This window comes from Urocampus carinirostris, chromosome 14 (assembly GCF_059441175.1).
Source record: "Urocampus carinirostris isolate Australia breed hairy pipefish chromosome 14, RoL_Ucar_1.0, whole genome shotgun sequence".
Taxonomy (NCBI): domain Eukaryota; kingdom Metazoa; phylum Chordata; class Actinopteri; order Syngnathiformes; family Syngnathidae; genus Urocampus; species Urocampus carinirostris.
The window spans coordinates 30,547,958-30,565,393 of record NC_142362.1 but is presented as its reverse complement, the minus strand read 5'-3'; the positions used below and the strand labels follow the sequence as shown (position 1 = coordinate 30,565,393).

The window sequence follows — 17,436 nt, the reverse complement described above, 5'->3', positions numbered from 1 at the left end:
TTTTCAGAAACGTTTTATGAGATATATATAAAAGATGAAACAATCTAAATATGTGATTTTACAACTTCAGTAACAAATAAGTACATTATCCTAATATGATACATAGAAAAGGCACATCAGTCCAACCAACCTCGATCAAATGACTCGCTTGACCACAAAGCCTATGGAGACATCAGCTCATTTTGCAAATTATCTCACAAAGTAGATGATTAAACTTTTTACGCACAAACTGTTAACATATTAATCATAAATGCTTTTGAATCATAGTTTGTGCTACAAACAATGCAGGACCTTTTCCAGAAAGAGAGACAAAAATCCAAGCTCGAAAAAACAAAGTGTCAATCAACGTATTCCTTCAAATGTACAGTACCCTAATGAAGTGGCTTAAGTTTTCACTCCAATGCATGTTTTCTTTTAAAACATCCCATTTTCATATCACACTAATGCATTTAATCAAACGGGAGGAGGGGTGTAAATACCATCGCCTTCACAGGGAGGTCTTGATGACCGGCAGGAGGGTGAGGAGGGTGCAAGCAAGTGGTGTCACTTTGACAGGTCCGAGTGATAGATGGTGCCCTCGTGGCAGTTCTGCGGGTTTACCGTCTTTTGGTGCTGGGATGCTGCAGAGACGCAAACAGCATCTGTCACCAGCAACATTCGGATGCCTCTGGCGGACAGGGATGACTCCAGATGTTGTTGTTGTTGTTTTTAAAGGGTCTTCCTTTAGTTTTAATTGGAGTCAAATACAACTGCAAGGAGTTGAGTGGAGAGGAGCACTTTTTTTTTTACATACTCAATTACGATACCATTAGTTAGAGCAGTAATCCATCGGTTATCGCAGCTTGTTTTGGTGGCCACATTGACTTGTGCGCCTGCCCCGCATACACCAGACTATCTCCGTCGCGCACACAGGCTGTCACACCCACCCAATACCTGCCCCCATGATAGCATTTTCTGTCTACTGTGTGCTGCAGAAAACAACGCACGATACTTTGATTTCAACAACAGTGGCAAATACATTCAGAATCCGCGAAGCAGTTAACTAGCAATAACCAAAGCGAGGGGTTAATGTACAAGCAAAATTGCCTTGCTTTGCCGGGCCAATTGAAGATCAGATACGGCTGCTTGGAGTGATTGGTAAATGGGAACTTTAGTACCCTATTTGGCCGCCAGAGGGCATTAGAGGCCCCAGCTGACGATTATCGATTTTGTTTGTATTTATTGGAGGTTCTTCTTTTTCAAGGCCTAAAGTACAACGTTGTAAATTTTCACAAGAAATTGTTCAGCTTTTTAGGAACTTATAAATAACATGTTTTTAAATTAGTTTAGATTACACAAAGGCTTAGTACAAACAAACGAAAAATGGGTGGGGAACAATTGTGACACTTAAGTTATTCAACGATTTTGATCAATTAATATTTTCCCCAAAAATTCAAAATACATATACCATGACTTAACACATGTAAACCTCACATAAAGGTAAAGATGATTGATGATGATGATTTTATTTGTTGAAAAATGTAATATTATTGTAATGAAAACATTACAAGTGGGTATTCTGCGAGTGAGTGATGTTAAGTTTTAATTTTTTAAAATTAAATTGGCAAATGTCAAAATCCAAAATTTTGTATATATATATATATATATATATATATATATATATATATATATATATATATATATATATATATATATATATATGTATATATAATAACACAAAAATAGGGTACTTTTATGTAACGTTCATTAGTATTACTTTTAATTTGTTTTATTTATGTTATATCTCCACTATATTTGTACTCTCTTTCATGGCTATTTTTTACTCTAAAAAAAGGATATCTTCTATTCATGTAAAATATTCCTACTAAAGTATTCTAGAACTTTTGTATATTTTCAACCATATTTGCAACCTTTTGTAAGTAATGTTCCTCCTTCCTAAATGTATATAATTTTTATGTTTATGTCAATTCACAACTTGTTGCCAGGTCAATTAATTTTCTTGCGATGGAATTTCAGACTAAAATAAACGATCAAACACACATATAACAAAGTGAAAACTAGCAACAGTTGGTCCTAAACTCAAATCAATAAAAGTTACTATATTAATCAATAGGCCACACTCCTTAAAGGTACAAACACATTACATATTCCATCCTTGCGGCGTAGTTGTTTGTTAAATTGTTTATTTATGATTATATCGTCATCATAGGGCAACTTCTAAGGTAAGTTCTTTCTTTTTATTACAGTTTTTTTACAATACTCCATTATTAGGGAATTAATTCATCGAAACAATATTATTCAAAAAAAAAAAAGATTATTTTTATTAATTTATTCAGTACAGTGCCTTTCAAAAGCATTTTCCCCTACAGAACTTGGTGAAATATTGCCATATTTTAGGCTTCTAACTTATAGATAAAAAAACTTAAAACCATTTCCAAGAATCAACAACATGTGAGACACAATCATTGAAAGAAGAGTATTTATTATTATTTATTTGTTTATATTCATCATTAATTGTATATTGGTCTCACAAATAAAATATTGCAAAGTAGGCATTGCACAAAGGTCTTGGAAGGTGTGCAATGATTTTATGTTTTCTCCATTTTGATACTATTGTTCGCACAGAGAGATGTGTAAATGTTGCAAAATCTTCTAGTGTCCGATTCCTGCTTCGAACCATTAGAACTTTATCCTGGACCTGCCCTGTTGGTTTGTTGGTCTTCATAATGCTGTCTGTTTTCCAATGACTCCTTTCACAGACCTTTGTCACACCTGTTGTTGATTCTTGGCAAATATCTGTAGTATTTTAGCTTCAAGGTTGGGGCCTGAAATGTGGCAATATTACAAAATGTTCTTAGGCAATACTTTCGCTAGGCTCTGTAATACAACTGTCAAATAGGGTGGGGGATCATTATTTTTCCTTGTGTTTACCCAAGTTTGCTGTGGAATTCAAAACACACCTTTTTAGTAGGAAGCCATTTCCGCTCTCGGCTTGTCACACCTTGACGAGCGAGTTGCATTGCTGAAGGATGACCTAGATTTCCTTTTGCTGACTTTGTTGCCCGCCGCTTTTATTCTCCTGCCTGGCCCGTTAAGTCTTAGTCAGCCGACAACAAAGCGGGGGCAAATATTAATACAGCGTCCGATGCAGTATTGATGGGGAAAGCACGGGGAAAAGGGCAACGGAGAAGGCTGACGACTTCACTTCGCTTTTTACGCCTTTCACAAGCTTTTGAATTAGAGCGCCCCGGGTGAGGAGCAGCGTTGAGCGCGTTAGTGGAAAAAAAAATGTTTTTATTACTAGTTACTTAATTTAAAAGGTAATTGCATTCCCTCCAGATTACTGACCCCCAAAAGTAGTGCGTTACTTTGAACGTTACCAATTACCGCCTTCAGTTAGACCTCTTCATACAAGCTATATTCGTTCCAAGATCATGCTCCTATCTCAAATCCCTCGAGCAACGAGCACATTTCCTTGATATGAAAGCATTAAAAACTAAATGGCCTGTTCCTGAACTCCCAAAAGCATCAAAGTGAACCCAAAACCTCGGGTATGTATAAAAATCAGTTCCCTGATCGCTAAAATATATTTAAATACTAATTCAACATAAAAAAATCAGTGAAAAGATAAATAGAATTATATTAGCAAAATAAAATGCTTGTTAATTATGAGCACCTACCCCAGAGGCAGTCGCCTTAACGAAGGACTGCGTGTGTTAACAATTTTTATACGGGACTGCTTGTAAACTGGATTTTCCTTTTATTTTAGCGAGCAAGCTTTTTGTAGCAAGTAAAATGAATGTGTTTGGAAGTGGTTGTATAAAGAGTTACCACTGTATACATTGAAGCTTAGCCCCTAAAACTCCCTAAAATCAGCCACATAATAAATCTTGAGAGTTTGCAAACGAACACTTTGCCAACTCACTCCATATACTATAGAGTTAAGATCAGGCCTAAAAAAGTCCAGTCCGACTAACCTGCCCTGCGGGTATCAAAGCCTGGCCCAACCCGAAACCAACCTTTTGTATTGATTTGGGGGACCGAGCCCAAAGCAAACCTTAAATTTCTTATTTTCTCTGTAAGGACTCAGGGGGAGGGATAATTTCGTTTGACTCCGCCCCCCTGCACGAGCCTGCTTCTCTGAGTCTGATTCTGACGCGGCCAGCGTCAACACGTGCTGCGCTGCTTCCATCGCGCAGATCTTCCACAAAGAAAAAGAAACAAAGAACAATGACAGGTTGATCATTTTTTTTAAATAAGCCCGGCCCGAACCTGAACGTAATGATCGACATTTTAGGGCTGACCTAAATTTCTGGTCGGGCTCTGGCTTGAGATCTTCCCTCTAATTCAATATCCATTTGTCTCTTGGCTTCAAACCACTCGAAGATCGCTTTCTCCACTTACGACTACCAAGTTTTCTTCTACAAATAAAAGTATCAAGTATTCAGCACTCTTTTACCATAAATACTGAACTTTTTTTCCCCATTGATTTTGTTGTTTCTGTATGAGGCACATCTGCTCACCATGCGCTGCCTACCATTCGCTACTGGTGACACAAAACCAGATACGACCATATAAACTCCCCACCTAATTTCAGTATTTTATTTCATAGTTGTAAATATGGCTAAAATAAATGGGAGGAAGAATATAATTTTGGAGAAATAACACCTCATAATACGTTTTTTGAGCCGGCACCACTGTAATTGTCCCATTTAGTTGTATTTTGTGGATACGTACATGCGTCGTGTTGCCGGCAGTTCGAGGGGTTGTATATTACTTCATGAGCGTTGGAGGAGACATAAAAAAAGACGGTATTATGAATCATGATCTGCTTTTCAAAGCTAGTAGAGTAACGCACCATAATGTAATGGCAGTTGAGTTACGAAATACGCGTCACCGTACTTGTTACCAAAAAAAGTACTTGCTATTCAGAAACACTGGTGAGGGAACTCATCTGGGCCGTACTAGAAAGTGATCCGATTGGAGACTCTAAAACTAGCTTAGCGAGGGGGAAGTCATGTCAAATGACTGCACATTTAATTTGGGTTTCATGGAAAAAATGAGGACATTCAGAGTCCTTGCATTTTTAATGAGCAATTTTGCACATTAAAATATGTCCATCATAGCACGTTCATTCCACGACCACAACATTGGGAAAACTGGGACACAGTCTAATCAGATCCTCTGTAAAGAGATAGTGTGCATTAAATGGCCCTTCCTAGAGGAAAAAAATACTGCATTCATTAAAGTAATGTAGTGGTTAAATAATACACCCTATCTCTTTAAGACTTTTTTGTGATTGTATTGAACAGAGTTTCTGTATTACCTGCAACTACATCTAAATCGGGGCTTTCCAATCTTTTTCAGGCTGAGAGCTACTTTTTGTAACTAGTTAGCGCAAAAGGGCACTCAGTTTGATATCCATTTCTAAAATACAACTTATCATGTTATTACTGTTATTACCATGTTTACTATTGGAAATAGGGTTAAGTAGAATCAGTCAACCACTAAAAACTACGGAGATCATGTTTGGCCTTGACCTTCCACATCTGTTCCAGCTGCTCTTTCAATCCTTGGTACTCTTTCAAAGCGGCGCTGCCACGAGCGGCTGCCTTTTCCAGCAGCTGCCCTATTGTTTTATTGTCTGCTCCTATCTTCGGTGTTTTTTCTTCCCGTTTTGACAACTACACTATGGATTACTTCTATCCTATGGACATGGGTTTTAGCGCACAAAAAATGCGTGTATTCAAGGAATTTGAACTCCTTGCCCTGAAGAATTCTCGTGCCGGCGTGATGAAGGGGCCTATCGTGGAAGAAGAGCCGGAGCTAGCGAAGCGGCTAGCGGCGTTATAAGTCTTCGGTACCATCCGTAATCATGGTAAATGCGAACTCACGACCAAATAAGATCATCGAGTGCTGGTGGAAAACATCGAAGCGCACAGGGAGCGCAGTTGCTGGGTTTTGCGGAAACGTGGCTCACGTTTAGCATTCCGGACGCTAACGTGTAGCCACCCGGAGCTAACCGGAGCAATCCGGCTTCAACGCCGCTAAACAGAGACACGAAAGCCGGGGGGAATCGGAGAAGAGGCGGACTTGCTAACACGAGGTGGTGTATCCCTGGATTTTCACAAAGAAAAGTTTTCCATCTGCCGCAGGGATGTCGAACTTTTGGACTGGCGTGACGTCATCCACTCCGCTACAAGCACCCCTAGGGCATCATGTTCATCTGTTAATAAACAACGGGGTAGACTGTTGGAAGTGTGAATTTCCCTACGGGGATGAATAAAGTATCTATCTATCTATCTATCTATCTATCTATCTATCTATCTATCTATCTATCTATCTATCTATCTATCTATCTATCTATCTATCTATCTATCTATCTATCTATCTATCTATCTATCTATCTATCTATCTATCTATCTATCTATCTATCTATCTATCTATCTATCTATCTATCTATCTATCTATCTATCTATCTATCTATCTATCTGTCTATCTATCTATCTATCTACTTTACAGTTTCTCATCTTCCTCTTTCCTGATGTTGGCGTCAGCTGGATTGCCACAGATATTATCACTACCCTGCCCTTTCTCATCCACCACTATGTCTGGTTGGTTAGCCAGTATCTGCATGTATGTCTGGAAGCTAAAGTCCTACAGGATCTTGGCCCAGGTGTCCTCAGCGACCTTCTGTGGTATGGCCTACCGGGAATTGGGTACTTCTCTGCCATACTGGTTACAGATGTTCCTGTATACCACCCCAGCTACTAGGTTGTGCCTCTCTTTGTACACTGATCCAGCTATCATCTTACACCCTGCCACGATGTGCTTGACTGTTTCAGGGGCATCTGTGCACAGTCTGCATCTCGGGTCTGGTCGACTCTGGTAGATTCTGGCCTCTATGGCTCTTGTACTTATGGTGTATTCTTGTGCTGCCATTATTTAAAGCTACTGCTCTGTCTGTCAGTACTGTTAGGGTTTGTTGATGTCATCAAATGCAATGGTGTTATCTTTCCTTAGCATACACATCCAAACAAACTTTAGAAAATCGATCTAAATGTTTATCTCTATATTCAAGCTCAATAATGTCTAGAATATATCCTACTCACCGTTTTTGCGAAGCTTTGGTACACCACTACAAGGCTCCACCAGTGTCAAGCACCTGTTGGCTGCCATGCCAGGCTTGAAAAAAAAAAAACAGTGCTAACGTTCCATCGTGGAGTTCTGATCAAACACTTTCAGACATTTATGATATATTAACTTTGCTCTAAGCAGTCTTAAATCAACCATCTGTCAATAGCTTTCTTCACTGAGGCAAAAATGTTGACAGGTCTCATCAGACTGTCCCAGCCAGAAGGCCAAAACAACTGCACTCATCTTTTTTGTTCATCATTACGACTTAATTAATGTGTTGAAGGCGAGTGTGTCATTGTCATTCCATAAACGTTACATGCAATATTTTTATCAACAGCTTCGGATCGGTCACGGAGACCACCATGGTGAGTTCGCCGGCATTGTGGTTGCTCTGCTGTGCACAAGTGTGAGTGAATGTGTTATCTGTCCCTCAACCTGCAGGTCCGCCCGTTAACGTTACCTGCAACATATTTATCAACAGCTTCGGTTCTATAGCTGAAACTACAATGGTGAGTTGAGAGGGCGCATAGAAGGATTGAATTCATCACTTTTTTAATGTATTTTTCAATCATTCTATCACAAAATACAGGGTGTTCCAAAAGTTTAGGGAATATTTTGACATTGAACATCTCGAAAACTATAAGGGATATGGAACACATTTGGCAAATTTAGAAAGCTTGTAATATAAATTTATACATGGACTGCTCAAAGATGTTCAATGTGAGCACCATTAGTCGCACGACACACAGCGAGCCGATAGTCAAATTCTTACCAAACGTGTCCAAGCATTTCATTAAAAATGGTTGCAACAGCTTCGGTTTTACATCCCTTCAGCTCAACCACTTCTCTTGAACCATGGGGCACATAGATCAATCCTTTCATAAATCCCCACAAGAAAAAATCACATGCTATGTTATGTGGAGATATGGGTGGCCAGAATATGAGATCGTGATCATTCTGCCCAGACTGTCTAATCTGTCTGGAAGTGTTATGTTAAGAAACTGTCTAACCCTGGGGCTCCAGTGTAGTGGCACCCCATCCTGATGGAAAATAAAGTCACCAGACTCTTTCTCACTCAATTTATCCATTAACCAGTTAAGGTCTCAACATTGAGTGATACTCTCTAAAGAAGACAGCTTTCTTTGACATTGCAAGAAACACAGTCACCTTTGGGCAATGTCTCAAGAAATTCATGTGGGTCCTCAGTAACCCATATGCAAGTGTTATGCTTGTTAAAGCTTGGCTGTCAAATCCATCATCTTCCATCCTTTGTTGTATCGCAATGCAAAGGTAACTGTGAAATTGTTTCAGTGCACTTCAACTGTTAGACTGACTCTAGCTTCTAAGCTGCCATGTGCAGTCGTCAGCTCAAGACACGCCAAACAGTTGTTGAGGTCCCCACTGGCTCTTCTTATCGATTTACAGAGGCTCCACTGGAATACAGTTTAAACTAGTTCAATCACATCCTCTGAATTTGAGGGGCTTTCCGTTTTTTTAGCTGGGTATTTTTCCATCTATTATGAATTTACCTTGCAATCTCACAATGGAGCCTCTTTTTCGTTCATTTCCAAATTTTCTGCTAAATGCATGTTGAATAACAGTCCATGAGTCCATTTTTGCAAATTCAAATGAACCAAACGCCTTTTCTGGTTGAGTGAATGCCTGTAATGGGTCTTAAAAGAAATAACAAAAATATATATAGCTTTACAAAAAAAATTCATGCAATTAGCTTTACAATTGCACAACATTTAGCTTATTACCATTCATAGTTCAAGGAGATATGGGGACTTAAAATGTGCCCAAGACATTTGGAACACCCTGTACAGATACTTATGTGTACTCATTTAACTTTAAAAAATTAATACAAAATCTATTGAGATGTGCCCTAAAAACAGAACAAAAAATATGAAAAGAGCAGCCATTTACCTTGCACTTGATCAAATTCTACAGTAATCAAAATGGTTATTGTTTTTTTTTAAAAAGAAAAAAATATATATTTTGGCTTGTTTTGAACACTACATCCTCCATTTTTAATTCCAATGTAATTCCGGATGTAAATTGGCTAGGAGGCATGCAGGACTAAGGTTTGGTATTTTAAATCGGATTTCTAGTGCCAAATTGACAGGAGTGACAGACAACATGTTGCAGATGCAACAAGGTCCCTTTAAAGAGAGTTTCTAAAAGTTAGCACCACATGGTTACGAAGATCATTTTTAATAAAAGGTTGTCTTAAATAATAAGCACAAATGTATTAACATAATGTAAACATGATTTTTTTAAAAAGTTATAGGATGTAAAGGTTTTCTTCCATTTAGGTTTGGTCATTTTGAGATCACGGAAGTTTGTATTCTTCTTTGTGCTTTTTATCACTCGTTTTTGATTGTATGACACAATACAGTGACATCTAGTGGTCAAATATTACACACTGTCCATTTGAAGAAAATAACATTTTAACTTTATAAAGAGAGTCAAATTGTATTCAAAGTCAAAATTTTTGTATTAAAACTGAAGACGAGGGTGTGCGCAAACAAAAAAAGTACATAGATTAAAAAATAGAATAGAATTGGATAGAGAATAATAGAATATTGATGTTTATCCTTCTATGTTTAATTATGTTTTAAGCAAACTTTTCAATTATTTTATTTATTAATCTTAGAAGACAATATTTTGTAAAATGAGCAAAATTCTATTCCATTTGAGTACGCTCATTTTTAAAAGGATTGTTTTACTTTTTTTTTTTTAAATATTTAAAACGTCACAAAACAAGATAAATTATTCTTGAAATGAGCAACATTTACTAATCATTTTCAATCTTCACATTGTTATTTTTTTGGCATAAAAAAGTGGGATGAAAAACGGACCAATTCACTATTTGAATCATATAACACCAAATTTTGTGGGGTGTTTTACAAATGACCACTCATTGTTTGTACAAATTCAAGGCAGAAATTTTGTGTAAATAGAAAGATGTTATTTGGGGGAATTGTTTCGAATCATTTTACTGCCGTGTTTTGACAAAAAAACAAATTTGGAGTCCCTTAAAAAATGTAAAAACATATTTTCTGGTAATTTAAAAGAATTGAACGTAGGTATACCCAGCTTTTTGTCATATGTCAGATGAGGTGTGACTCTAATGACGAGAAGCGGTATACAAAAAATGGCCAATTATGACAAAGGCACGAATAGTTTTTTTTTTGTGTGGAAAGATCTTGAATTGTCCGCATGCAAAAAACAGGACAGGGTTAAAAATGATGTCTCCTTTTTTGGGGGGAAGAAAAGTAATTTGGCAGATCATGCAGTGAATATAAATAACTCATTTTGCTTTAAGCTACAATGATCTCCCTTTTTTCTTCATTAATCCAAGTTAATAATTCATAGAGTAAACCCCGTCTGGTAAATCTCCACGAGGCCAGCCAATAACGGTGGGAGGTGGCTGGAGCTTCCAAAAGCGCTAATAAGCTAAAAAAAACAAAACAAAAACAAAAAAACAAGGCTGCGCGGTAAAACACCACCAAGGTCTTGATAATGCCTACTAATCACTGGTTAGATCAGGGTGTCAAATTCATTTGAACTCAGTGGCCACGTGGTAGAAAGAACATTCTCAAGAGAGGTAAACTAGTAGATGAAAGAGAACGTGAGAGAGAGAGAGAGAGAGTGTGAGAGAGAGAGAGAGAGATAAATAAAAAAAAGAAACAAACAAACAAAAAAACAAACATACAAAGAAAGAAACAAAGAGATAAAGAAACAAAGCGATAAAGAGACAAAGAAGAGACAGAGTGAGGGAGAGAGACAGATCGAAAGAGCAAGAGAAATTAATGGAAAAGAGTGAGAGAATGAAATAATCAAACAAGAAATAGAAAATGAGAAAGAGAGAAAGAAAAAGACAGAAAGAGAAGGAAAGAGAGAGAAAGAGGAAAAGAAAGAGGGAGAAAAAATTGAGAACAAGAAAGAGAGAACAAGAAAGAGGGGGAAAAAAGAAGATATGAGAGAAATGAAATGAAATGAAATGATCTGCATTTTATATAGTGCTTTTTCAAGTCAATGACTTCTCAAAGCGCTTTACAATGTGCTCCACATTTCCCAATAGCGGCCTTGCAGCCATGTAAGGCGCTAACCTGCTTATTGGGGGAAGTAGGGGTTCAGTGTCTTACCCAAGGACACTTCGACATGTAACACGGAAGAGCCGGGATTCGAACTGGGATCCCTTGATCCCAAGACGAGCGCTCTACCTCCTGAGCTACTGCCGCCCAAGAGAAAGAGAGAGAGAGAGAGAGAGAGAGAGAGAGAGAGAAAGGAATAAAGAAATAAATAATATAAAGAGGCAGCACGGCAGCGCAGTGGTTAGCGCATGTGCGGCAGTTCTGATGTCACGAGATCGAACCTTCCTGTGTGGAGTTTGCATGTTCTCCCCGTTCTTGCTTGTGTTTTCTCCAGTTTCCTCCCAAATTCCAAAAACATGCATGTCAGGTTAAGTGGCCGTTCTGAATTGTCCCTAAGTTTGAATGAGCGAGTGAGTTCTCGGTCTCAGTGTGCCCTGCGACTGGCTGGCAACCAGTTCAGGGTTTCTCCTGCCCTCTGCCCGAAGCTAGCTGGGATGGGCTCCAGCGCCCCCGTGACCCTACTAAGGATAAGCGGTGCAGATAATGGATGAATGAAGGAATAGTATTTCTTACAATTAGACAAATCTTATCGCATATTCTGCCTATTTTTACGATTGTTTTTATCTGATCAGAAAAACAAATTAAAACATTTTACAAAATAAGATTTAATAACCTCAAAATGAGCATCACTTTTATTTTTTTTCACGGTGTAAAAGAATCAAGTGCGATGAAAAAAGAACAAATTTACTATTTGAATCATTGAACTACACAGGAAAGAAAATGAAAGAAAGAAAAAGAGAGAAACTCAAGACAAAGGGAGAAAGAGAGATAAAAATTTAGCTCCAGGTGCTTTGCAAGTAGCTCCCGGCTTTGGCGACACCCAGTGGACACATTTCAAACTGGGGCTCATTTTTTTCGTGCACTTTCTCTCAGCGTTGTCTTGCTTGGTGGGCATAATCCGACCACCAGGATGCATGTTTGACACCCGTGACTTAGATCAAGAATTTGCAATTATAATTGACGCATGCACCCGGCAATTAAGCGGATTTGGACCCGCGAGGCGCAAAGACGATAATGAAACGTCAAACAACATAAGAGCGCGACACAGCGGCGACACGCGTTTCTCGTTTCTTCGGGCTTTGCTGCTCTCTGAGCGCCGTATCCAATAAACAGATCGTTAGCGTTCAATTAAGATTGCACTTTAATGAAAAAAGTTGAGGCAAATTACAACCGCCACCGCACATTTGTCAAACTCACAGCCTGCGGGCCAAATGTGGGCCCGCCGCATCATTCTATGTGGCCCGCGAGAGCTTATAATGTCTGAGCATTTCATGGTAAACGAGTCAACAGAGTGCTTTGACCAAAAACTACAATTCCCACAATGCCTGTCGACTTTGATCTTCGCCAGAGCCACTCGTGTTGGGCAAGTTACTTTTAAAAAGTCATTAGTTGTAGTTACTCACGACTTCTTTCAAAAAGTAACTGAGTTAGTGACTGAAGGACTCTATAGTAGAAGTAACCAGTTACCAGGGAAAGTAACTATTTTTGTTACTTTAAAAAGAAGTAGTATGTCAAATCATTTGAAATTGTCTGAGCAAATACGAAATACCGCTGTGACGTCTTTGACCAGAATTTACTAGTAGAAATGCAAATTCCCGCTATTTTTATAAGTCCGATGTCATGAACCAGAACAGGATCAGGACCCAAACGCGTGACGTTACTCACACAAGCCTTTTATTTTACGGGAAATAGGGAGTCATGCACGTTAGGCAGCAGTGTGGCGTGAAATGATAGGAAGCCAGAGGCCGTCAAGATCGATACCAATTGCCCAAGTTGCTATCGGACAGATGGGCTCGATACCGGACAGGACGGGACAGAGAGGATAGATAATGAAACAGGATATTGAAAATAAACTGGAGAAAACTGGAGAGAAAAATAAACAGGACAAAAATAGACGGGAACGAAACTGGAAACCGATACTAAACAAGACAAAAATAAACGGGAACAATACCGGAAATGCCAACAGGAAACAGGACTGAGTCTTGCGGGGAAGAGGTTCATTGAAAGACTGACAAAGGAAAAATGGGAGCACTGAGCTTAAATAGACAGAAAGCCAATCAATGAGCCGCAGCTGGCGCCACACGGGCGGGGCCAATTGGTCGCCATGGCAACCGTGACAGCCTACGAAAAAGAGACGGCTCTCTCTTGTCCCTCATGGCTTTTCAGGTTGTTTTTGTTGCTTAAATCCCTACTTTACCAATTATGATGTAACATTTTGCACAGAATGATTTTAAAAATGAGGGGGAAAAAAAAAAAAAATAATAATAATAAAAAATAAACAAAAGAACACATACAATAACAAAAGGAAAAAGAGAGATAAAAGACGAAAAAAGGAATAAACTTAACATTTTATACAAACACATTAACACTGAAAAACACCGGAAATATAATTAAAACATTTGAAAATCTACGAAAAACAAAAAAAAAAAATCAACACGGAAATCCCCAAAAATATATATCGACCGATCAAATGAGAAAAAAAGGCCTCTCAGAGGGAACAAGCTGTTGATTGGTGGGAATCCGGCTCCCTTCATTCACTTCCGAGAGCCAGCTCATAGAGACGTTTCGTTTCTCAAATTACACGAGTTGGGTATTGTCAAAGATATTTTTCACCAATCAGTCCTCATTCGCCTTTTCTTTAGGCATATTAGCAAATACTATATTCGGAATCGTTATCTAACTATATGGTAGCCTCTATTTCAAATGGTGACATTATTGGGGAAGACGTGACACAAACAACTCGGCGGGGATCAGAAAACCATCCCACTGAAAACTCTCTTAGGTTTACGCGGGCGCGGCGCCATAGTAACGCAACGTTTTTGACCGTTGTAACAGTTAGAGTACCCCGTTACTGAAAAGGAATAGCTATGTATAACGTCATTATTTCCAACACTTCATACTAGTATATCCGTATCGATCAGTGGGTTTGAGATATGATTCATCCTAAAAATATCTTAGAAGATTGTTTCTTTTCGGAACGTAGCCCCCGCAAAAAAACAAGGATTACCGTATTTTCTTGTTGACGTTTTTGGGCCACCACTTTCTGGGGAGATGGGTGTTTTTAGCATGCCCGATTGTTTGAGGTGATTGCAAGAAATGGTTTGAGCCTTCCGCGAAATGACAAATGGTGCAAGGTGACGATTGGCTGAGGATTTTTCATCGCCGGATTAGTTTCCGTCATTTTGAACGACACAAGACAAATTGACTGAGTTTAGACGACAGCCGCGAGTTCCACTTTTTTAATTTTTAGTTTTGAAGCTCCTGCAGAATTTCCCAACATTAGAAGCGTAGTTTATACTTCTGGTTCTCAACTGGTCTGACTTTAGGGCCGGCTGATTCACCCATTGATGACGACCTGCGACCCACGTTGAAAAATAAATCCACTTCTCAATGAAAGAATTGTGTATTTTAAAGCAGAGATAGCCTAATCAAGTCAAGTCATGTTTATTTGCATAGCCCATAATCACAAATAGTCTCAAAGGGCTGAACAGACCACAGATCATTGCAAACCACAGACTATTATAACACCATCCCCTGATCTAAACGAACATGTCTTAAAATGCATAATACACGTACTTTGTACGGCAAAAACATACAGGTTGACAGGCATGATATGTGTAGCCTAATTTGCTAAAAACTAACGAAAAGTAGCCCTTAGTAGCAAGAGGACAATTTCACTTTTATTAATAGACATTGTAGATTAATTAGCACCTTCTAGAGAATTGGTTCTCAACTGGTTTAACTTCAGAACCCATGCTTCCACCTTATGGACTAGCTGCGACCCACTGAAAACAGGTCTACCAAACCACTTTTGGGTCCTGACCCACCATTTGAGAAATACTTTGTCGTGAAAAAGTATTTGTCCCAAGGGGTTTTTTATTTGCATTTTTTCACTCACAAACGTCTCAGATCATCAAACCAATTGTAATATCACACAGAGACCCCCCCATAAATTGGCATACATTTTTTATTGTCTTGTAAATTTCGGGGGAAGAAATTAAAACCATAAACCACTACATCAATTTTAAAATATAATAATTTTTTCAATCTCCATAAATTTGCTATTGTCTAAGAGCGAATAAACTGTTGTCCGTCATTAAACTAAAACAGTAGTCAAACTTATACTAGTATTATACACTAATATAAAAAAACACATCTGTCTTGTTATTTAACACAGATGTATTGTATGCAATACAAAAAGTACCTGAGCTTCCTTAAAAAGGCACTGATTAGTTTATTTGGTTTAATAATACATTGGTCCTCAACAGGTCTTATTTCAGGACCCAACAATCGACCCTAATGACAAGCTTTGACCCCTATCAAGAAAAAAAAATCCACTTCTCAAACTTATCCAATGAAAGGATTGTCCCGTTTGAATAAAAAATAGTAGGATGTATTCTTTTTTTTCTTTTTTTTTTCTTTCAAAAAACAAAGTAACCAGCAACACTAAAATGACTTAGAGTACTGTATATACTCACATTTAAGCCTACATCGCATATAAGCGATGCCTAAAACTGATTTAGAATAACCACATACTCAAAGAAATTCAAATAATAATATAGTGTGTACATAAACAACAATAAATATTTAACTATGTAGTTAAAAAAGATTAATATAGTGGTCAAAAGCTAAAAATATAACATATAACGTTTCCTTCCTCCTCTCGATCCTTTGTTTTCATTCTTTTCAACATTCGCTTCCACTTTTGACCAACTTTCTTGTGACCCATTATTATGGGCAAAGGAAATAAAACCAACACATTCACGATAAAATGTGATGTGGCCCCTTTCTAACATCCTGATATACCTGAACAGAAAAAGAATACTGATGAAGGAGTGTAACCGACCCTCTGTGTTTTCTTCTTAGCATCATTTTGCCAAGGCAAAGGCCCACGACCCACTGAAAACAAGTCCACAACCCACCAGTTGAGAAACACTGCAATAACACACATAATTCAATCTGTTTATAAGCACTTAACTTCAATATGTTTTCCTTGCTTTTTAGCAATAAGAAGTTAAAAAGTTAAATGTCAGGTTCATCAATTCAGCATGCAGTGATTCAACTTTAAAGCCAGTCGACATAGATAAAACCGTGAATCGATTTTGATGAACGGTAGCCCCAAGAAGGCAGTTTTGAATTGAACCGGATCAAAAGCTACCCGTTGCTGTTTTCCCTTCTTGACTAGGCAGAATGTAAACTAGACTATTAACCTTAAGGCAAAATCTGTCAATATCAGCCCGAGAAAAAACGAAATGTTAAAGGATATACGATCTAATATGGTGGTGGAAGCTAATAACAAATGTCAGAGTAAATGACTTTTCTGTAAAGCAAAGGTAATGGCTACTCTTGAGAACATTTACTGTAACCATTATTTTTCATGTCAAAGTAAGAAGCCTATCGATTTTCAGAACGCAAGGTCTAGTGTCAGAATTTAAACGATTCTCTAAATTGCAACAAAGAACCTTATGTAGTGGTACGGTTCTGAAGGCGCTTGCTACTTTTCTCAGTAGCAGTTTCAAAACTCGTATTGATTTTGACTATCTCATATGCAAAACGTAGAATAGGGGCAGGTCAAGCAGTTGCTTGTCGAAGCATAATCATGCTGATAATCAATTCGGATAAGCATCAAAATTGAATGTGTAATCCATTTTCGCCTAAAGGAAAATCCAATCGATTCAGCATATCTGGTACAAGATGCTGAGAAGTTATGTATGTTTTCTCTTTAAAAGCTTCATCAAGTCCAATTGATTTCGTGAAATGGATTCCTCTCTATCATAACAAGAACCTTATTGATTGGAATACCTGTCAACTTACACATGTTCCCCCTATTCTATGCATGTTTTGATCGTTTCTACTTGAGTATGCCATATAACAATGTTTATACTGGAGAAAAATGTAAAAAAAAGATTGTTTTCACCTATTTCGTCTCTAATCTGGATCCTCTCCGTCACTGGTAGCAGACAACAATGTCGTCGTAGATTGCTAATATTGTCACTGTATTTTTTATAATCTGTTTTACGGTCGATAAATAAGTGTATTTGTAATATTTGCTATCACTTAATAAGGGGTATTGCAACCATTAATACAATGAGTAATTAGCTGAGAATTACAGGTACTGTATGAGATCAAGAGACTGTTG

General features: G+C 38.0%; 1 protein-coding gene across 1 annotated transcript in view; it reads left to right on the top strand.

Annotated features, from left to right (window-relative positions):
* Nucleotides 1-17,436, top strand: part of glra2 (glycine receptor, alpha 2) — a 51,125-nt gene that overhangs the window by 7,301 nt on the left and 26,388 nt on the right. The window contains exon 3 of the mRNA XM_088352193.1: nucleotides 7,579-7,646. Coding sequence (XP_088208319.1) covers nucleotides 7,579-7,646 — 68 coding nt within the window. The remainder of the gene's footprint in view (nucleotides 1-7,578; nucleotides 7,647-17,436) is intronic.